This window comes from Protomyctophum bolini (assembly GCF_963924005.1).
Source record: "Protomyctophum bolini genome assembly, chromosome: 2".
Taxonomy (NCBI): Eukaryota; Metazoa; Chordata; class Actinopteri; order Myctophiformes; family Myctophidae; genus Protomyctophum; species Protomyctophum bolini.
The window spans coordinates 1,228,132-1,250,721 of record NC_137863.1 but is presented as its reverse complement, the minus strand read 5'-3'; the positions used below and the strand labels follow the sequence as shown (position 1 = coordinate 1,250,721).

General features: G+C 44.8%; 1 protein-coding gene across 1 annotated transcript in view; it reads right to left on the bottom strand.

Moving 5' to 3' along the window:
• Positions 1-3,245: 3,245 nt before the first annotated feature.
• The window catches only part of mcm3ap (minichromosome maintenance complex component 3 associated protein), a 38,103-nt gene continuing 18,758 nt past the window's right edge, over positions 3,246-22,590 (bottom strand). The window contains exons 22-33 of the mRNA XM_080780161.1: positions 21,953-22,021; positions 20,600-20,734; positions 19,652-19,811; positions 17,951-18,221; positions 16,612-16,709; positions 10,922-11,152; positions 9,118-9,280; positions 7,779-8,072; positions 7,515-7,641; positions 6,164-6,352; positions 4,805-4,958; positions 3,246-4,060 (exon numbers count right to left, since the gene is read on the bottom strand). Of these exons, the coding sequence (XP_080636287.1) occupies positions 3,896-4,060; positions 4,805-4,958; positions 6,164-6,352; positions 7,515-7,641; positions 7,779-8,072; positions 9,118-9,280; positions 10,922-11,152; positions 16,612-16,709; positions 17,951-18,221; positions 19,652-19,811; positions 20,600-20,734; positions 21,953-22,021 (2,056 nt within the window). The 3' untranslated portion in view covers positions 3,246-3,895. The remainder of the gene's footprint in view (positions 4,061-4,804; positions 4,959-6,163; positions 6,353-7,514; positions 7,642-7,778; positions 8,073-9,117; positions 9,281-10,921; positions 11,153-16,611; positions 16,710-17,950; positions 18,222-19,651; positions 19,812-20,599; positions 20,735-21,952; positions 22,022-22,590) is intronic.

The following is a 22,590-nucleotide window of genomic DNA, read 5'->3' as shown; positions in this document are numbered from 1 at the left end:
ACGAGTGCTTCATTCATTAATTCCCTGTGAATATAATCATTTTAATAAATGCCCTTATTTCCACAAAAGCTGATGTCTTTCAATTATGTTGAGACTCTTGCCCTCTAGACACAGAAGGTCATAACAGTGTGTGTGTGTGTGTGTGTGTGTGTGTGTGTGTGTGTGTGTGTGTGTGTGTGTGTGAGACTCACAGGCCGTCTCAGAGTCAGTGCAGTAGGTGGGAGTCATGCAGGCAGCAGTCCTCCAGGGGGCAGCAGAGCTCAGGTCCTGACTGGATAGATGGAGGTCACTGGTAGACATCTGACACACACACACACACACACACACACACACACACACACACACACACACACACACACACACACACACACACACACACACACACACACACACACACACACACACACACACACACACACACACACACACACACACACACACACACACACACACACACACACACACAAAAACAAAAGTGATATTCACATTAGCCATATTGTAATTAAAATAAACTGCTTGCACATTGCTCATATTATGAATGAGAAAAATCACACCCGTGTGAAGTGATGGGCGCTAATATATAATTAAAGTCTCACTCATGTTTATTATAGGTGATGTAATGGTGATATAAAACAAACGGTGCAAACACAAACATTAATTAAACGCCGTTAACAATATGACGTAATTTTCCCTTCATTGTCAACGGCGGTTTACAAAACAAACATCGAACTATAAAGACAAACCTATAGGCTATAGCGATTAGCGCCCCTCAAAAAATATACATTTTACAGTGGTTCCTGCACTATACCTGCATCGAGTGATCTTGGTACATAGAAGTTTATCTATTGAAGATTCTGACCTTCAAATGTACATCATTTTTGCCCTTTGAATTGAATTGAATTGAATTGGTTCCCAAACCTTTTCATGTCAAGGACCCCCCAAATTGACACAGCTTATCCCACGGCACGGACCCCCCCATTAGAAAATATATTCCAGGGACCCCCATAATAAGAGAAGATTTCTTTACGGCTCTAGCAGTGATATCTCAACCATTTCATTTCAAACCATAAAAAAAACAACATGAAAAAGAATCGTGAACTTCAATACGCGTATTTTTGCTGCCTTTCTCTCTCTGGCAGCTTCACAGACAGTAGCATTTACACAACTATTTACATCACTACGATAACAATGTTATGGGGTCTGGGGACCCCCAGGGGTCCTTGAGGGAGTTCTAGGCTAAGGGGTCCCCCAACTAAATGATAGTTTGGAACCAAATGGACCCTCATGGGTCCGTAACTCTGAGAGTGTGCACAAGGAACGAAATAGAACGAAATAAAGGGTCCCTTTGGCTCCATCTGTACGCTCTTCTCAGCGTTACATTAACATTGATTTTACAATATAAATTGAGGGTCCCAGAGATAGAAATGCCATTAAATGGGGGGTTCTTGAAATTAAACGGGTTAGTTGTTACTGTACAATACTTTAAAACAGTTGCAGTCATGTTGCATACATTGCCTAAATAGCTCTTATTTGCGCCGCCCTCGTTTAAAACTATGTCTTTCCAACTTCCAGCTTGTCTCAGTTCATTCAGGCTGCATGAAATTGAACAGCGCTCGGTTTTCTGCCCCCTCAATGTCGCACTCGCAACTCTTCTATTATATGGCTCTGTGACACAAACAAAACATTCTTATCAACCAAATGGACAACAATGATAATAAACACAGCTTTGACTCACCGCTTAGTGCAGATATACAGTCATAATCACCGGCGTGGTTACGCAACGTAAAGGAGCTGGTGTTGCTGGGGTGCGTTAGCGTTAGCATTAGCATCAGACTCCTCTTCCTGGCTCTCCAGGGGAGAGCAATCGATGATCAAACTAGACTCGACAAGCATATCACAGATTCTCCGATCTTTTTTTTTAAATAAACAGGACTTTTGACTCCATGGATTCATCGAATCCTGTGTTGAGGATCAAGAATAGCGTCATTTAATGAGCATGCACTTTATAAACACAAAGTGAGACCAAAACCAGACAATAATAGTTCAAACGTTTGAATACACACACACACACACACACACACACACACACACACAGTGACACGCACGCGCGCGCACACACACACACACACACAGCGACACACATACAGTGACACACTAACCCTAGCTATTCAGACACACTACCACTCAGAACACTTTCCTGGGGGTCATATTATGTGTAATATGTGGTTTTAGATATTTTAGATTTTAGCAGTGTCCATGATCACTCTTAATATATGACCACCGCGCTCTGACTGTAGGTGGCGCTACCCGTTCACAACATATCAAAATCAAGGGTAGACTAGGGTCGCACACACCAAGACTGCAGTTCAAATAGTTTATTTCATATTTGGAAAAAAAATGGACAAACGTTTCGGCTATCGATGATTGGTACCATCAGGACCACATCACTGTGAACCGGTCCAGGCTTCAGGACCACATCACTGTGAACCGGTCCAGTCTTCAGGACCACGTCACTGTGAACCGGTCCAGTCTTCAGGACCACGTCACTGTGAACCGGTCCAGGCTTCAGGACCACGTCACTGTGAACCGGTCCAGGCTTCAGGACCACATCACTGTGAACCGGTCCAGGCTTCAGGACCACGTCACTGTGAACCGGTCCAGTCTTCAGGACCACATCACTGTGAACCGGTCCAGGCTTCAGTGAGAGCTAAAGGTCTTCAGGACCACGTCACTGTGAACCGGTCCAGTGAGAGCTGAAGGTCTTGGACTCCGAGAGCTTACAAATTGAACCATTTGTACACTATCTGAGTCACAGACCCATAAGGGTCCATTTGGTTGCAAATGATCATTTAGCTGGGGACCCCCTGGAACTCCCTCAAGGACCCCTGGGGGTCCCCGGACCCCACTTTGGGAACCACTGACTAGGAAGTACATCACCATTTAACTGTAACTGTTTAGTGGTTACCATAACAATGTAGGTGGAATCATTTTGTTGGTAAAGTTTTATTCAATGTTTGACACAAATATGTCTGTATATTAAAAACAAACAAAACAGTATCCCAGGCAAGAACAACATAGAAAGAGAAGGGATAATTCCACTAAGCTGTTGTTTTTACCATTTAGCCAAAAATACAGGCATCAATCAATAATAAACACACTTTACGTTATTAAATACAAAAGATAAATCTGCTAAAGTAAAACGGCTCAAAAAACATTAAAAAACACATTGCATTCCTGAGCCAATAATGAGTATAAGTGTTAATTCTATAAGCTCAACGTTAATCTCTCAAGAAGAAATGCAAGAAAAACTGCTCTAATAAACAATGTGGATTGAGAAGCGCACATTAAGTTGGGTCCATTATTTGGTTCCAACTTTAACACGCGGCTCAAGAGTCCAGCCAGGGGAGTTTTTCTGTGGAATTAAAAAAAAAAAGCGGTTTCTTTTTTTTAAAAGGGCCACTTCACCACTTTTCAACTTATCTTCATATGATAGGTCCTCACTAATAATCATGAAAGAATGGCGCATTTTTTTTCTACTGGGTCTGTGTCTCATATAGGAGGGCTGTGGGCTGTTCAGAAACCGTCTTCCAGTGACATCATCGATGGGGAATCCAAGCTAATAGAAACTGCAGGCTTTCTAGTCCTGAAAAGTTGCAATGCAAAAATGGAAGCCATCGTTCTCACGATGATGAAAATCTAAACATTTTTGTAAATAAATCTTGTTTTCAAAAAAATCTGCCTAATGATGTCACGGGAAGACTGTTTCTGAACTGCCCACAGCCGTCCTATGAGACACAGACTGAGTAGAAAAGAATCCTGCCATTTTTTCATGATCATTAGTGAGGACCTATTATATGAAGATAGGTTGAAAAGTGGTGAAGTGGTCCTTTAAGACTCAGTCGTCTACGATGGTCCTCAGGTTGTCCAGCTTCAGCCTGAAGGACAGCTCCTCGTCCCGACCGGCTGCGATCTGACGCTGGAGGTCATGGAGACGTCTGGACAGAGAGCGGCCCGCTGTCCCTCTGGAGGACAGAGGCGGAGGAGGGGTCTTCTTCACCTCCTAAGACAAAACACAGGAGGGGGGGGATGCATGATAATTAGGGATCGCTATGATGATGATTTATCTCCACGCCACTCCATGCATGACAGCATGTAGTCTAGCCCGTCTCAGATGCCCCCTCTCACCGCCAGGGCACTGAGCCTCTTCTGGTCATGCAGGCTGCAGTGCTCACAGACACAGAGACAGAGACACAGACACAGACACAGACACAGACACACACACACACACAAGCAGCTCCGACCGCCTATTACGTAATTCGCTTATTTCCATCGAAATAAGTAGTAAAGTGTTGCCGCTTGGGATATTATTTACATTATGAAGAGAGGACATATACAAATAAATTATAATTTTGAGCGATGGAAATAAGCGAATTAGCACAACACCCCATAGCCCCATTCAATCCCCCTTCAATTCATTTACTATAGGGCTTATGGTAGGGGAAATAGCCATAAAGAGTTTTTCTGTTTTTGCACAAAATAACACCTGGACCTCTTTGGTGGGGACGTAACAACTACAAAGAAAAGTAAGAAAGATAAGAAAGCATTCTAGCATGGACTTCTCCTTTAAGCCCGGTTCATGTTGTATGAAAATTATTTCATTATTATTTATTTTTTTCGACGTCAGGTCTAAATGGGTTTTAGTCATCTTAGCTTAGTTTAAAAATAAATAAAAAAAGGTCATTTTTCGTTTTAGTCGACCCAAATCCAACACAGGAATCTAAAAGGCCAAACGTATAAAAAATACCCAGGCCGGCCTGTTGGTGGCGCTGTGCTGCGTTGTTGTTGGCAGGGGGGTCCAGGTGGGCGTGGCCAGCAGGGTGGAGGAGGGCATGAAGAGGGGCGTGGCCAGGTGCTCCGCAGGGTCTGCGTTCAGCCAATCACGGAGCTGCTCTGTGCTCCTGCAACCAATGAGACGAAACGGACACAATTAACTCTTCCATCGCCACTATGGGGCGCAAAAAAGACCCTGAGCTGGTTAACCAGGTTAACGGATAGTGGTTGATTTCTTTTTTAATAGGCTACCCCAAATGTAATATGCATGATGTATAGGCTACATAATTAAAGTTGGTAGACGAATGGTATACATTTATTTATGCTCCTTTTTAAAAGACAAACAAAAAAGCAACATTTAACAATATAAATAAATTGTTGTCAATAAACAATAACGTATCGCATCTGTATGATGCTGATGCATGCATCTGCGCGTCTACAGTACAGAGGTCCGCCGGTTCTAGTCCAAAACATAAATTAATCCAGATCTGAGCAACCTATACCTATAAAGCCACTGGACGCATGGGCTAAGCCTTTTTTTTATTATTAAGGACGATCAGCATGCATGTCACCGTGTTCTGTTTGTTGACTTTTCGCTGACGAGAAAACCTTCAAACATCGATAGCACATGGCTAAGCCGTGCCAGTGTGGGGACTCGGGAGACGGATAGGAGGAGGAGGAAGCGGCAGCGGCTGTAAACGTTCTCCCTCCAGTCCAAATGGCCAATAATGGATTTAATAATGTAGGTCTCTGCATCTCGTCTTGCTGTCAGCCTGTCACTCGCTTACATTTTGACTACCGCAAAATATACCGTTGTAGGCTTGTCGCCAACTAGCCATTGAAGTACAACAGAGAACTGTGGGATATTGAGGGGGAAAAAAACAGAGCCTGAGCGCTGTTCATGCAGCCTGTAGTGTGACGAGCTGGGCGGCGCAAATAACAATTGTAGGCATGTGTGCAACATGACAACTGATTTAAAGTATTGTACAGTGACAACTACAGTCTCTGTAATGTTTATGTTGTACTATTACTAAAAACGATCTAAAATAAAGGGATTTAAGATCAGAACATGCATTTAGTATTATGCAAATTAACCGTTAAAGCTGAAAGCTGAAAAAATATCCGGATGTTTCTTAACGGTCGGCTAACCGGTTAGCCGGTTAACCCCTGACATCCCTAGTTTTAACCCTCTCAGAGTCCTCAGTCCTATAATGTACTTAATCCAGAGGTTTTCACCTGGTAGTCGGTGGAGGTATTGCATGTGCGCGCGTGTGTGTATGTGTGTGTGTGTGTGTGTGTGTGTGTGTGTGTGTGTGTGTGTGTGTGTGTGTACCGGTGGCTCAAAGCCCTCTCCTCCTCCAGACGCTGTAACACCCGGTGGGGTAACGTCTCCAGGGCGCTGGGGGTGTGTGTGACGTCCAGGGGGGCGGGAGGGGGGGCCCCCGGGGGCCCCACGGGGCCCGAGCGGCTCCGCCAGAACAGCTGAGACCTGGAGGGGGTGGAGGTGGTGGGGGGGGCCGCGCTGAGGACACACACACACGCGCACACACACAAACACACAACACAGTTCAATGTTAAACACATGCAGGCTATACGCAGAATTTCTGCTGTCTCAGTGTGTGTGTGTGTGTGTGTGTGTGCGTGTTACGGCCGCAGGCCTATAGGTATGTCTTTGCCTGCGTGGTGCGCACAGTGCGCGCCCCATTGCCTAACCCCTCCCTGCATGTAGATCCGTCAGCGCAGCCATTGGTGGGGAGCATTACCGTCGCTCCGCTGTTGGTCGCCCGCTCCGCACCTCGCTCCTCCAACCGGCTTCTACACCTGCGCCCACCTGACGGCATAAAGGCGTCCTGAAGCCTTCGCTCCCGGCCGCTGTCCAAACAGAGTTCGGTGCTCCACTCCGGAGTGGAGCAGGCAAGAGTTGCTACAGCATGCGTGAGGTTATTGTGTCACCGGTTGTACGGTTTTACTAAATTACTCCTCAAATTCAGCAACTCCTTCCGCAAAGGGGTTATCGACGGGTGAGACAGTGAATTACTCGAGCATATTTTAAACACATTTATTAAACTCAACACATTATTTTCAGTCAGTTTCAGCTAGTGGCTAGTTTCTGCTAGGTAATCGACAGCTCCACAACACCCATCCACAACAATGTCCATCGTCTTTCTGACCAGTAGCCAGTCCTCGCATGCGCATGTGAGCCTATCTTTGCGCGTGACCACTACTGCCGACAGATGTCACTCTTACACCACACAATACAAAATAAAATAGAAAGCATAGCAAGAAAATGATTATATTAAAAATGGGATAAAACCACACACCGGTAGTATTTCTACGTTCTGAGCACCGGGCCACGGAAGCCTGCTTTTTGTACAGTTTGTTAGATTAGAGTAGAGTGGGCAATAGTAGGGCACTGTTGTCACTTTATTTTCGGTTGTTAGGTTAGCGTGTCTAAAACTCAAGAGGTTAGTTTCAGTATGCTTTTGATTATTTCCCTTAGTTGCTCCGCGTGTCATTTATGTTTGAAAATGTATAGTAATTCATATTGAATACATACCTGTAAATATATATATATTGTTTCACTATATTTTGTATGCCACAGAATAAGCAATAAAACAACTTTGGCATTTTACCACCTTGCCTTCTTAACCGTCCTAGACTCGGTGAGTCGTAACAGTGTGTACCTGTCTCTCTGCTGTCTCAGTGTGTGTGTGCGTCTCACAGCTTCGGACCACTCCTCAGGGGGCTCGAAGCCCCCTAGTGTCTCCGCGAGGAAATACACCAACACCCCCCCGTCCTCAGTGACTGAGCCTACACACACACACACACACACACACACACACACACACAAACGATTAACGTGACGAGCAATTAATTTTAAATTATATATATTTTTGTTTTCTGTAAGCGTGGAGAACGACAACGCAACGACAGACAGACAGACAGACCTTCACAGACGGGGGGTCCGGTGGGGGGCCAGTCCTTCATCTTGTGGTCGATGCAGAGCAGCACGATGTCGTCCCAGGGGACGTGGTGGTACGCGGGGCCCTCTGCTCCTCCTCCTCCTGGGGGCCCCGCCGCTGCCACTGCTCCCCGGGGGGTCCGCGGGGTCCCCGGGGCCCCCTGGGAGACGCTGTGCAGCAGGTGGTCCAGTCTGGACATGAGGAGAGGAGCTCTGTGGCGCGAGGCCGGGATGAGGGAGCAGTACCGGTAGATGGACCCGACCAGTTCTGACCAGGAGGCTGGAACACAATAACACTATAAATGCACCATTTACCAATAGAGCACCGAAGTCTGACGTCACTTTCAGTAGAGGGCGTCAGTCCCCAGGTTCATGTATTTGTTTAGTTGCATTGAAATCGCCATAGGAGGATTTTTAGATTGCTTCATATAAGAACTGTGTTTGAAAAATAAACATGTCACCCCGGCCGCTTCACTCATATGGATATGAAGAATCAACTGACTGAGAGAAAACGCTAATGTTACTGCTACTGAATTAGTTAGATTTTCGTTAGAAACAGACTGTATCATATATGAGTGACTGACTGTTGCAAACGATACAGAGACACCTCCCTGACAATAACGCAGAGACTGCTTTTTATAGTAGACGATATTAAGATCACCCCATGTTATTCTCCATGGAGAAATTACTTCCGCGAACCAGGGGAATCGAAGGGATGAGTGAGTTACGTCAGGACTTTAGAACCAGGGGAATCGAAGGGATGAGCGAGTTACGTCAGGACTTTAGAACCAGGGGAATCGTCGGGATGAGCGAGTTACGTCAGGACTTTAGAACCAGGGGAATCGAAGGGATGAGCGAGTTACGTCAGGACTTTAGAACCAGGGGAATCGAAGGGATGAGCGAGTTACGTCAGGACTTTAGAACCAGGGGAATCGAAGGGATGAGCGAGTTACGTCAGGACTTTAGAACCAGGGGAATGGAAGGGATGAGCGAGTTACGTCAGGACTTTAGAACCAGGGGAATCGAAGGGATGAGCGAGTTACGTCAGGACTTTAGAACCAGGGGAATCGAAGGGATGAGCGAGTTACGTCAGGACTTTAGAACCAGGGGAATGGAAGGGATGAGCGAGTTACGTCAGGACTTTAGAACCAGGGGAATGGAAGGGATGAGCGAGTTACGTCAGGACTTTAGAACCAGGGGAATGGAAGGGATGAGCGAGTTACGTCAGGACTTTGGTGCTCTATTACAATTAAAATTTAGAGCATAAAGTGCTCGACTGCTCGTATCGGTACTCGTACAAATGAATAAACGGTATCTCCACTGACCGTGCGGGGCGGGCTCCGGGCTCCAGGCTGGGATCTGCAGGCTGAGCAGCGTCTGACGCAGCCAGGCCAGGTGGCGCTCAGAGTTCCATCCCAGGTGAGGCAGCAGGTGTCTGGGCTCGGCCTCGTAGAACTCCCCCGGGGGCCACGAGAGGCTGGCCAGGGCCTGGGAGGAGCAGGGAGGGAGGGGCCATTAGCAATTATCATCGTGACCACATTTATACTGAGGGGCTGTCACTGGATTTCGTCGTTTCTCATGTCATGTGAAAGCAGGGAATCATAGCTTCAAATTGACATATTGGTTGTTCAGTTTGACCCACCGGTTTTGGAGATATGGCTTATAGTGTAATGTCTGAGAAAACAGGCTTGAAAAGGTTCACTTCTGTGGTCTCTAAAATTACACCTAGCTACATGTTTAAGCATTTATTTCATATTTACATGTCTTCTGTGGTCTCTAACATTACACCTATAGCTACATGTTTAAGCATTTATTCCATATTTACATGTCTTCTGTGGTCTCTAACATTACACCTATAGCTACATGTTTAAGCATTTATTTCATATTGACATGTCTTCTGTGGACTCTAACATTACACCTATAGCTACATGTTTAAGCATTTATTTCATATTTACATGTCTTCTGTGGTCTCTAACATTACACCTATAGCTACATGTTTAAGCATTTATTTCATATTTACATGTCTTCTGTGGACTAACATTACACCTATAGCTACATGTTTAAGCATTTATTCCATATTTACATGTCTTCTGTGGTCTCTAACATTACACCTATAGCTACATTTTTCAGCATTTATTTCATATTTACATGTCTTCTGTGGACTCTAACATTACACCTAGCTACATGTTTAAGCATTTATTTCATATTTACATGTCTTCTGTGGTCTCTAACATTACACCTATAGCTACATGTTTAAGCATTTATTTCATATTCACATGTCTTCTGTGGACTCTAACATTACACCTATAGCTACATGTTTAAGCATTTAGTTCATATTTACATGTCTTCTGTGGTCTCTAACATTACACCTAGCTACATGTTTAAGCATCTATTTCATATTTACATGTCTTCTGTTGTCTCTAACATTACACCTATAGCTACATGTTTAAGCTTTTATTTCATATTTACATGTCTTCTGTGGTCTCTAACATTACACCTATAGCTACATGTTTAAGCATTTATTTCATATTTACATGTCTTCTGTGGTCTCTAACATTACACCTATAGCTACATGTTTAAGCATTTAGTTCATATTTACATGTCTTCTGTGGACTCTAACATTACACCTATAGCTACCTGTTTAAGCATTTATTTCATATTTACATGTCTTCTGTGGTCTCTAACATTACACCTATAGCTACATGTTTAAGCATTTATTCCATATTTACATGTCTTCTGTGGTCTCTAACATTACACCTATAGCTACATGTTTAAGCATTTATTTCATATTTACATGTCTTCTGTTGACTCTAACATTACACCTATAGCTACATGTTTAAGCTTTTATTTCATATTTACATGTCTTCTGTGGTCTCTAACATTACACCTATAGCTACATGTTTAATTTTTATATTTCATATTTAGGCCCTTTCGCCAACCCCCGCCTCGGCTATGGGCACTGACGACGCGGAGGAGGAAACACGCCGCCAGCGCCCACAGCGTCCCCGAAGCGGGAATCGAACCCAGGACCTTCTAGCTGTGAGGCGACAGCACCACCACCACCATGCCCCCTTTTTAACCGGTTTGGTTTGACGACGCCGTTCCAAAGACGCAGTGTGTCGTCGTTACCTGTGAGCTGACCACCTGGGCCAGGTGCGCCAGCACGGCGTTGTAGAGGCCTATGAGGGGCCCCGGGGCCTCGGGGCCCAGCGCGGAGCTGTGGCGCTCCGCGTGGTGAAGGCACAGCCTGGAGGTGAACTCTCGGGTCAGGGCGCTCTCCACCAGCTGCTCCAGAGTCTGGCTGGACATGAGGACGGAGGGAGGGGCGCGACGGAGCAGCCACGACATGGCCCGCTTCACCTGGAGAAACAACAGTATTATTATGTTACTGTATGTTATTATGTTACTGTAAACAACATTATTATTATGTTACTGTATGTTACATTATTATTATGTTACTGTATGTTATTATGTTACTGTAAACAACATTATTATTATGTTACTGTATGTTATTATGTTACTGTAAAGAACAGTATTATTATGTTACTGTATGTTATTATGTTACTGTAAACAACATTATTATTATGTTACTGTGTGTTATTATGTTACTGTAAACAACATTATTATTATGTTACTGTATGTTATTATGTTACTGTAAACAACATTATTATTATGTTACTGTATGTTATTATGTTACTGTAAACAACATTATTATTATGTTACTGTATGTTATTATGTTACTGTAAACAACATTATTATTATTATTATTACAACACGACATGGCCCGCTTCACCTGCAGAAACAACAGTATTATTATGTTACTGTGTGTTATTATGTTACTGTAAAGAACAGTATTATTATGTTACTGTATGTTATTATGTTACTGTAAACAACATTATTATTATTATTACAACACGACATGGCCCGCTTCACCTGGAGAAACAACAGTATTATTATGTTACTGTGTGTTATTATGTTACTGTAAACAACATTATTATTATGTTACTGTATGTTATTATGTTACTGTAAACAACATTATTATTATGTTACTGTATGTTATTATGTTACTGTAAACAACATTATTATTATTATTACAACACGACATGGCCCGCTTCACCTGGAGAAACAACAGTATTATTATGTTACTGTGTGTTATTATGTTACTGTAAACAACATTATTATTATGTTACTGTGTGTTATTATGTTACTGTAAACAACATTATTATTATGTTACTGTATGTTATTATGTTACTGTAAACAACATTATTATTATTATTACAACACGACATGGCCCGCTTCACCTGGAGAAACAACAGTATTATTATGTTACTGTGTGTTATTATGTTACTGTAAACAACATTATTATTATGTTACTGTGTGTTATTATGTTACTGTAAACAACATTATTATTATGTTACTGTATGTTATTATGTTACTGTAAACAACATTATTATTATGTTACTGTATGTTATTATGTTACTGTAAACAACATTATTATTATGTTACTGTATGTTATTATGTTACTGTAAACAACATTATTATTATGTTACTGTATGTTATTATGTTACTGTAAACAACATTATTATTATTATTATTACAACACGACATGGCCCGCTTCACCTGGAGAAACAACAGTATTATTATGTTACTGTGTGTTATTATGTTACTGTAAACAACAGTATTATTATGTTACTGTGTGTTATTATGTTACTGTAAACAACAGTATTATTATGTTACTGTGTGTTATTATGGAGGGAGGGGAGCGACGCAGCAGCCACGACATGGCCCGCTTCACCTGGAGAAACATCAGTATTATTATTATTGCAAAATCTGAGCAAGGCAAAGCAGCTTTTTCTGTCAGTGCTCCTTTCGATTGGAACAAACTCCAAAAATCCATAAAAATCAGATCACTGCCTTCCCTAGGTCAATTCAGGGAAATTATTTCTAGCACTTTTACTCATCAATGTAACTGTTTTAATTGAGTCTCATCTATTTATTATATTTATTCTAGCTTTGGACACTTTCTGTTTTACAATTCATATTTTGATATTGCTGTATTGTAGAGTGTATGTTGTTGAGTTTGTTTTGTATTTTGTGCTTTGTATTTCGGCTACATTGAAAATGAGGGCTTGCCCCTCAATTGTACTCCGAGTTTAAATAAAGGTTATGATGATGATGATTATTATTATTATTATGTTACTGTATGTGGAAGTCATTAACACCAAACTATTTAGGCATTTAGCAGACTGTTAACCCATTCTGACCTGAGATCAGATTCATACGAGCAGTGGCGTGCACAGATAGACACTAGGGGGTGCTAGAGCACCCCCTGCCCTTTTGGCAATGTGCTCTTTAAAAAAAAAAATATATAAATAAAGAAAGAAAAAGTTACTTTTTTTTCCTTAATGTGTAGTGTGTGGACCATGGTGACATTGATCAATTCCTGATAAAACGCTTCTACTATATTATTTAGGCCCCCCACAATCTAAAGCTATGTTTCTATGTCAGCGGTTCTTCGATAAATAAATAAAATAGCAGACCTACAAGCTCGTAGCGCGCCACCGAGCTTGTAGATCTGCTATTTTTCAATAGCTAAAGCACCAAAATGGGTTCCCGCCACCAAAATGTGCTGCACAAGGTGCCCCTTTTTTTCCACTTGTGCACCTGCACCCTCTAAATGTCTGTGCACGCCACTGGACTCATTGGACCGCCTTTGGACGAAGGCGTTTCTAATCGCATCGTCTGCGAGTCACGTGGTCTTTTCGGCGGTAACGATGTTTTGATTGAACGATCCCAGGAATGACGAAGAAGAGCATAGAGCCATAAATCACGTCGTCACAACGCATGAGGCGATCTCACTCCTCCTTCCGGGTATAGGAACAGAGTGCATTCTGGGCTGGATTGCAATAGTGACAGTTTGGCCAAAATGGACAATCAGATTGCATGACCATAATTATTAGCCATCCTACATTATGATGCAATCATGCAATGACGTCACAACGGTGTAATTGTTCTTTATAAAGCCTCGTCCGATACTCTAAACATCAGTTAGTGACTTGCAACGAGGAAACCGAGCTGCCTTCGTCATCCTAACAAGTTCATCTGTAAACTAGTTGTCAACACTCAGTGACGGTGGAGCTGCTGTGTGAAATGTTTCACTGGACGATACATCTGGAAGGAGAACATATGGAGGACCAGGCTGCTGTGGTGGTCGGACACCAGATCTACTGCTTTGGAGGAGACATAAACCAGAGGGGAAGAGATCCCATTGAAGTTAAGGTCTTCAACACTATGTCTTTATGCTGGAGGAGGTTGACCCCAGTGACCCCTGGAACAGCAGAACCTGACCTTGAGGTTCCCTCCAGGCGCCGGCGCCACACAGCTGTGCTGATTGAAGATATTGTCTACCTCTGGGGAGGATATCCGTACTGCAATGTGCTTTATGCATTTGATGTCGACGCCCACACATGGTTCAAACCACAGATTTCTGGAACCGTTCCAGAGGGGAGGAGGAACCACTCAGCCTGTGTTTTGGGGAAGGTCATGTTTATTCATGGAGGATTGACCCAGACTGAATACACTAATGACATCTACAAGTTGGACACCACCACAATGGTCTGGACTTTAATTAACACCAGAGGAACTCCACCTCCTGAGTCATCAGGTCACTCTGCTACCATCATTGGGACAAAGATGTTTGTGTTTGGGGGCTGGGGGTTTGGTCAGTACTTCAACACCATCAGAGTGTTTGACACAGAGACCAACCTGTGGCTGGACACACCTTCTATACAGCTTCTTCCAGGAAGACGCTGTGATCATTCAGCCTTTACCTACCATGGAGAGCTGTGCATATTTGGTGGCTGGAACGGTAACAAGTTCCTCAAATATGTTTGGAAATTCAGTCCAGAGACCTTCTCCTGGAAGAAGGTTGAGCCCAAGGGGAATGGACCGTCTCCGGAGTCTAAGATGTGCTGTTGCATGCTGGGAGATCGTGTCATCCTCTTTGGACCAGCTGACCTGTATGTCTTAGACTTCAGTCCCATCCTCAAGACATTATGTAAGCTGGCAGTTATTCAGTACGGTCTGGAGCAGTCTGGACTCCCACACAACATCAGGTGGGAACTGGCAGCCATGCGTAGCGAAAAGCAACTGAAAGGATAACAGTCCTCTAAACCCACCAAGCCCAATAAAAACTAATAAAATTGTGAATAATTAATTATAACTCGGTTCTGTCATTGTGTGTAAAAAATAATACCCTAGTGAGTCCCAGAGGACCCGTAGTGGTGTGTCATTATGTGTAAAAATATCCGAGTGGGTCCCAGAAGACCTGTAGTGGTGTGTCATTATGTGTAAAAATATCTGAGTGGGTCCCAGAAGACCCGTAGTGGTGTTTGACTGTGTGTGTGTGTGTGTGTGTGTGTGTGTGTGTGTGTGCCAATAACACTGTTGTGCCAATAATCAATAATCGCGGTAAAACACACCCTCGACTGTAATATCGCTTAACAGTCTCATAATCGGTTCTAGTGAGCAGAAACAATCAATAATAAGCAGACTTGGTAACCTGACTGTAGAAAGTAACAGTACAGTAAAGAACCTGGGGGTTATTATTGATTCTGAATTGAATTTTAATTCTCACATTAATCATATTACCAAGATTGCCTTTTTTCACCTTAGAAATATTGCACGAATCAGAGCCTATTTGTCCTTGGACGATGCAAAAACGCTAATCCACGCCTTTGTTTTCTCTCGGCTTGATTACTGCAATGCACTTTTTTCAGGACTGCCTAAGAAAACAACTGACAATTACAACTTGTCCAAAATGCAGCAGCCAGAGTTTTAACTAGAACTAAGATGAGAGAACATATTACTCCAGTTTTGGCATCACTGCACTGGCTTCCGGTTGTTTTTAGGATTGATTTTTAAATTCTTTTACTTGTCTATAAAGCTCTCAATGGTCTCACACCATCCTACCTACATGACTGCCTGCCTAAATATGTCCCAAACCGCCCCCTAAGGTCTTCCACTGCTGGCCTGATCGCGTTGCCAAAAAAAATGGCAACTAAAAAATACGGGGAAGCAGCTTTTTGCTTCTACGGTCCGTCGGCATGGAACAAGCTCCCACTGTACCTTCGTCAGGTGTTATTTTGTGCAAAAGCTCCTTATTGGCTATTTCCCCTACCATAAGCCCTAAATGAATTGCATTGAATTGAAAGGACATTGAATGGGGCTATGGGGTGTTGTTCTAATTCACTTATTTCCATCGCTCAAAACTACTTTTTTTTTGTGTATATATCCTCTCTTCATAATGTAAATAATATCTTTATTAATTATTAATATGTTTAGTCATCGTAGCTTAGTTTTCATTTAGTTTCCATTTGTTTTTGTCAGTGAAAATAGGTCGTCGACGAACATTCTTCGTCTTAGTTTTAGTCGACGAAAACAACACTGTTGTACAGATGTTCTATCTACTGTTAGATGTTATGTAGATGTTATGTGTTAGCTTGCTTATGGTGCAATGGTGTGTGTGTGTGTGTGTGTGTGTGTGTCTGTGTGTCTGTGTGTGTGTGTGTGTGTGTGTGTGTGACTGTGTGTGACTGTGTGTGACTGTGTGTGTGTGTGTGTGTGTGTGTGTGTGTGTGTGTGTGTGTGTGTGACTGTGTGTGTGTGTGTGTGTGTGTGTGTGTGTGTGTGTGTGTGACTGTGTGTGTGTGTGTGTGTGTGTGACTGTGTGTGTGACTGTGTGTGTGTGTGTGTGTGTGTGTGTGTGTGTGTGTGTGTGTGTGTGTGTGTGTGTGACTGTGTGTGTGTGTGTGTGTGACCTGTTCAGATCCCTGCAGGTCAGAGGTCATCTCAGGGATGTAGGTCAGTGTGTATTCAGACAGCAGCCCCTCCCCCACCAGAGAGTCCAGCATCAGAGCTGTTGTGGAAAGAAACATTACATCATCATTACATCATCATTACATCATCATTACATCATCATGACATCAGAGCTGTGGAGGAAAGAAACATTACATCTATGTATACATATTATACAATATAACATCTTATATTCTACCACAGGTCGTTTCGAGGAAGCAATCTGATTGGTTGAAACGGCCTTCTAGCCGGTGTCGAGTTCCGCAAGCATCACTGAAGTGGCAATAATCACGTTAACCCACACCCTCGAGTGTAATATTGCCACAGTTACCCTTAAAACAAAGAAAATCGCTGAAAGAATATATTTTTTTAATGACAGATGTAGTCACTACGACCACAAATGTCCCAATAAACTAGCTAGCCTAGTTAGCTAGCTAACTAGTGCCCATCCAGGCACTCTACCCCTGAGCCACCGCCGCCCCCTAGTGGCCACTCTACCCCTGAGCCACCGCCGCCCCCTAGTGGCCACTCTACCCCTGAGCCACCGCCGCCCCCTAGTGGCCACTCTACCCCTGAGCCACCGCCGCCCCCTAGTGGCCACTCTACCCCTGAGCCACCGCCGCCCCCTAGTGGCCACTCTACCCCTGAGCCACCGCCGCCCCCTAGTGGCCACTCTACCCCTGAGCCACCGCCGCCCCTGCATAACATCTTATAACGTTATATCTATGTTCGATCAGTCGATCTAACATAGATCAGTATATATTATATATTAGATCAGTCGATGGGTGGCTCTTCTCGTCCAAGACAGATGTTGATGCTCTCACTAGAAGGCGGGTGTAATAAAGTGCCATCCAACCGTTTCTCTACTTTCTTTGAAAGTGTCCATGTCTCAGACACACAGACACAGACACAGACACACACAGACACAGACACAGACACACACACACACACACACACACACACACACACACACACACACAAGCCGTTTTCAGACCTAAGCCGCGGTCAGAAGAAGTTGTGCGGCGTGCAGCGCAGCTGGTTTTTAGACAGCCCATGGTGGATGGGAATTAAGCTCCACCTCCGCGGACGACTGACGCGGAGGAGGAGAGCGCCTCCTGGGAATCTGGCCGTCGCGCAAGTCGTCCGCGGGAAGTTGAGCTTCTTTTCCATCCACCAGCTGTCTAAAAAAACAGTTTTTTAAGCTGTGCGCAGCTGAGAACGTGCGCGCCTCGTTTGATAGTGTGGCAGTACCTACAGACACACACACACACACACACACACACACACACACACAGGGTATACCTTCTTCCAGCTGCGTTGCGTGGGCAGCAGCATCACTGCAGGCTCCGGGCACCAGGACCACCAGGGGCAGAGGGCAGTGCCAGCTGCTGACCTGCTGCAGCTGTCTGAGCTGCAGCAGAGCCGAGAGGAGGGCCACGTCTCCGTCCTCCCGGCCCCCCCACGGGGCCCCGGCCTGGGCAGGGAGCAGCAGCACCAGGCCGCCGGTCCCCTGGAGCTCCAGGCCCTCTTCGGCCTTCAGCAGGCTGTCCTCGCTCAGGGGCCCGCGGGACACCTGCAACGGACGGGCAGGGAGGGGACGGGATGGGATGTCGTTACTCACTCACCCAGAGAAGGGGAGGCATACTTTGGTTAGACGTAGCATTGGTTAGACAACCTGTGGCTCTTATTGCGAATGCACTGAGCACTTACTATGAGACCTAGCAGATCATGTCTGTGTGTCTGTGTGTGTGTGTCCCCTTTGTGCCCATATATGGAGCTGAGTGATTTGTTTGTGATTGATGCAACACACTCCATATTTGGACGTATAGCTGCTTTGGGGACTCCTTATATGGTTATGGCTAAGTTAAAAACTTAACTTAAAAATAACTTAAAAAAATAACTTAAAAATAAATCTTAAAAAAACCCAAATATGTACGAGCTGCGTTCGCTTCCCGCGTTTGCGCGTCTTACTGGTGTTAGTTAGTTAGTTTCATTTATTGTCCACGTGTGGAAATTCGTCTTCGGTCTCAACACTATAATTGCATTGTATATAGTCATAGCACGTCATAGTACATGTATAGCACAAAATAAATATAAATATATATAAATAATTAAAGTTTGCTTTATTAAAGCGAACATATTTTGCGGCTCCAGATATAATTGTAATATGTTTTTGGGCCAGAAATGGCTCTTCTGATAATAAAGGTTGCCTACCCCTGGAACCGTTTGACATAGCATTGGTTTAACATAGCATTGGTTTGACTGGATTACGGTTGGTGAGGGGTGCGGTAAAAAGACGTGTGTGTGTACCTTGATGCTGACGTGCACGGTGTGTGTGTGTGTGTGTGTACCTTGATGCTGACGTGCACGGTGTGTGTGTGTGTGTGTACCTTGATGCTGACGTGCACGGTGTGTGTGTGTGTGTGTGTGTACCTTGATGCTGACGTGCACGGTGTGTGTGTGTGTGTGTACCTTGATGCTGACGTGCACGGTGTGTGTGTGTGTGTGTGTACCTTGATGCTGACGTGCACGGTGTGTGTGTGTGTGTGTACCTTGATGCTGACGTGCACGGTGTGTGTGTGTGTGTGTGTGTACCTTGATGCTGACGTGCACGGTGTGTGTGTGTGTGTGTACCTTGATGCTGACGTGCACGGTGTGTGTGTGTGTGTACCTTGATGCTGACGTGCACGGTGTGTGTGTGTACCTTGATGCTGACGTGCACGGTGTGTGTGTGTGTGTGTACCTTGATGCTGACGTGCACGGTGTGTGTGTGTGTGTGTGTACCTTGATGCTGACGTGCACGGTGTGTGTGTGTGTGTGTGTGTGTGTGTGTACCTTGATGCTGACGTGCACGGTGTGTGTGTGTGTGTGTACCTTGATGCTGACGTGCACGGTGTGTGTGTGTGTGTGTGTGTGTGTGTACCTTGATGCTGACGTGCACGGTGTGTGTGTGTGTACCTTGATGCTGACGTGCACGGTGTGTGTGTGTGTGTGTGTGTGTACCTTGATGCTGACGTGCACGGTGTGTGTGCGTACGTGCACGGTGTCGCGGTGCAGCGTGTTGCTGACGTGGAGCGTCTGCAACGCACCGTCCGGCCGCTTCTCCGTGACCTCTGACCTCTTGTCTCCGCCCAGCTTCACCTCCAGCCAATCAGAGAGGATCCTACCGTGTAGGACAGGAAGTAGCGTTGTTAACGTCGCGGTTATAGAAAGAAAGGAAGGAACATGCCTTTTTCCCAGCATGCATTGCTCACTGAAGCCAACGCTCCACACGTCCCAGACTCTTCTCCCTTCTCTAAAACACCCTGGACAACGCTCCACGCGTCCCAGACTCTTCTCCCTCCTCTAAAACACCCTGGACAACGCTCCACACGTCCCAGACTCTTCTCCCTTCTCTAAAACACCCTGGACAACGCTCCACACGTCCCAGACTCTTCTCCCTTCTCTAAAACACCCTGGACAACGCTCCACATGTCCCAGACTCTTCTCCCTTCTCTAAAACACCCTGGACAACGCTCCACACATCCCAGACTCTTCTCCCTTCTCTAAAACACCCTGGACAACACTCCACACGTCCCAGACTCTTCTCCCTTCTCTAAAACACCCTGGACAACGCTCCACACGTCCCAGACTCTTCTCCCTTCTCTAAAACACCCTGGACAACGCTCCACACGTCCCAGACTCTTCTCCCTTCTCTAAAACACCCTGGACAACGCTCCACGCATACCAGACTCTTCTCCCTTCTCTAAAACACCCTGGACAACGCTCCACGCGTCCCAGACTCTTCTCCCTCCTCTAAAACACCCTGGACAACGCTCCACGCGTCCCAGACTCTTCTCCCTTCTCTAAAACACCCTGGACAACGCTCCACGCGTCCCAGACTCTTCTCCCTTCTCTAAAACACCCTTGGCAACGCTCCACACGTCCGAGAAGGTTAGAGGATCTTCTGACCTGTCCTCCAGGCTGGTGTGTCCATCGTGGTCTCCAGGCAGCAGCAGCGTGGTCTTCCAGTAGATCCTGTCAGGTGGGTTGGGGAGGTTCTCCATCACCAGCGCTGGAAGATCCAGTGGTTTCCAAACCCTCTCACTGAAGAACATAGGATAAGAACAGAGGATAAGACACCCTCTCACTGAAGAACATAGGATAAGTAAGAGAGTGCGTGCCTGCGTGCGTGTGTGTGCAAGGTGTGCGCACGTGCGTGTGTGTCACAAGTCCCAGACTCTTCTCCCTTCTGGCTCACAAACTGTGGAACAAACTCCCCAACTGCAGTCAGAACAGCAGTCTCACTCACGCTCATTGAAACTATAGCAGTACATTGAAACAATAGCATGTACTGTAGGAGCACAATGTACATATTATTATTATGTCATAGTAAGTCAATTTTATTTATATAGCACTTCTCACAGAGAAAACTCACAAAGTGCTTTACATGCAGAAATTAAAAGCAGACAGGCAAAATACAATAGAATAGTAGTCAAACAAAAAACAGGAACATACGATTGATCAAAAAGAAAAATAATAACACAGTAAAATAACAATACAAACCATTATGATACATTGGGAAAGGCTTAGTGCAAATGGTAAAGTTTTAAGTTGTTTTAAAAAAAATGTCAACCGAGGCTGCGGATCTCAACACCCGTGGGAGGGCATTCCACAGTGTGGGCGCTACAACCTGAAAGGCTCTGCCACCTTTTGTTTTCAGTTTGGTGCTAGGAATCATAGTGTTGTTTTAGACCAGTGACCCAACAGAGAGATGTTGTGTCTCTTTAGTGATTCGACCCGCCAACTGGACAGCGTAGAGGTCAAGGGTTGGAGACCACCCAATGACCTCTCCTCCAGGCCAAGGCTATACATCCATTAGAAATGGATTAGAAATCACACCTTTGATGTATTTAAAATATATTTTTTTATCCCACGATTTTGTAACACATTTTTCACCCCTGTGTCAATCATCTAATGTGATCCTGGGCTCTACACACCCTCCACCAACCTAGTCCCCATATATGGGGGACAAGGGGAGAGCAACGGACTTGAACTCATGCTTCCTTCATGCCTGAGTGTCCAAGTTGCTCCTTTACACCTGACAGGGGGGAGTTTCCCTGGTTGGACGTCGTAGCGTGTGGAAGGAACACGTTATTCCAACCAGTTCCTTTCCCCTCCATCAGGCGCCCCGGCTGGCCAGGGGGAGGCAGTTTAGTGACCAGGATTACTGCATGTTTTTTGTGAGGGTATCTACCTACCCTAGGGGACACGGGGAGAACATGCAACATGCAACATGCGTCCTAAATAAAATCAGTGACTTACTTCAACAGCTGTTGGAAGTAATACTGGACTCTCATCTGATGCACGGCCTCCTGCCTCATCTGGTCAAACCTGGAGACAATTAAGCATTCAAGAATTCACTAGCATTAGAATGTTGGTGGCAACGTAATTCGCAATAAACGTAGACAAAAAAATACCCCATTGAAAGAAGGCGACAGTGTTATAATTACCTGGTGCTGGAGAAGGTGTTATAATTACCTGGTGCTGGAGAAGGTGTTATAATTACCTGGTAATGGAGAAGGTGTTTTAATTACCTGGTGCTGGAGAAGGTGTTATAATTACCTGGTGCTGGAGAAGGTGTTATAATTACCTGGTGCTGGAGAAGGTGTTATAATTACCTGGTGCTGGAGAAGGTGTTTTAATTACCTGGTGCTGGAGAAGGTGTTTGCGATTGCAGTGAGCACTTACTATGAGACCTAGCAGATCATGTCTGTCCGTGCGTGCGTGCGTCCCCCCTTTGTGCCCATATATGGAGCTGAGTGATTTGTTTGTGCTTGATGCAACACACTCCATATTTGGACGTATAGCTGCTTTGGGGACTCCTTATATGGTTATGCGTTCGCTTCCCGCGTGTGCGCGTCTTACTGGTATAATTACCTGGTGCTGGAGAAGAAGATGTT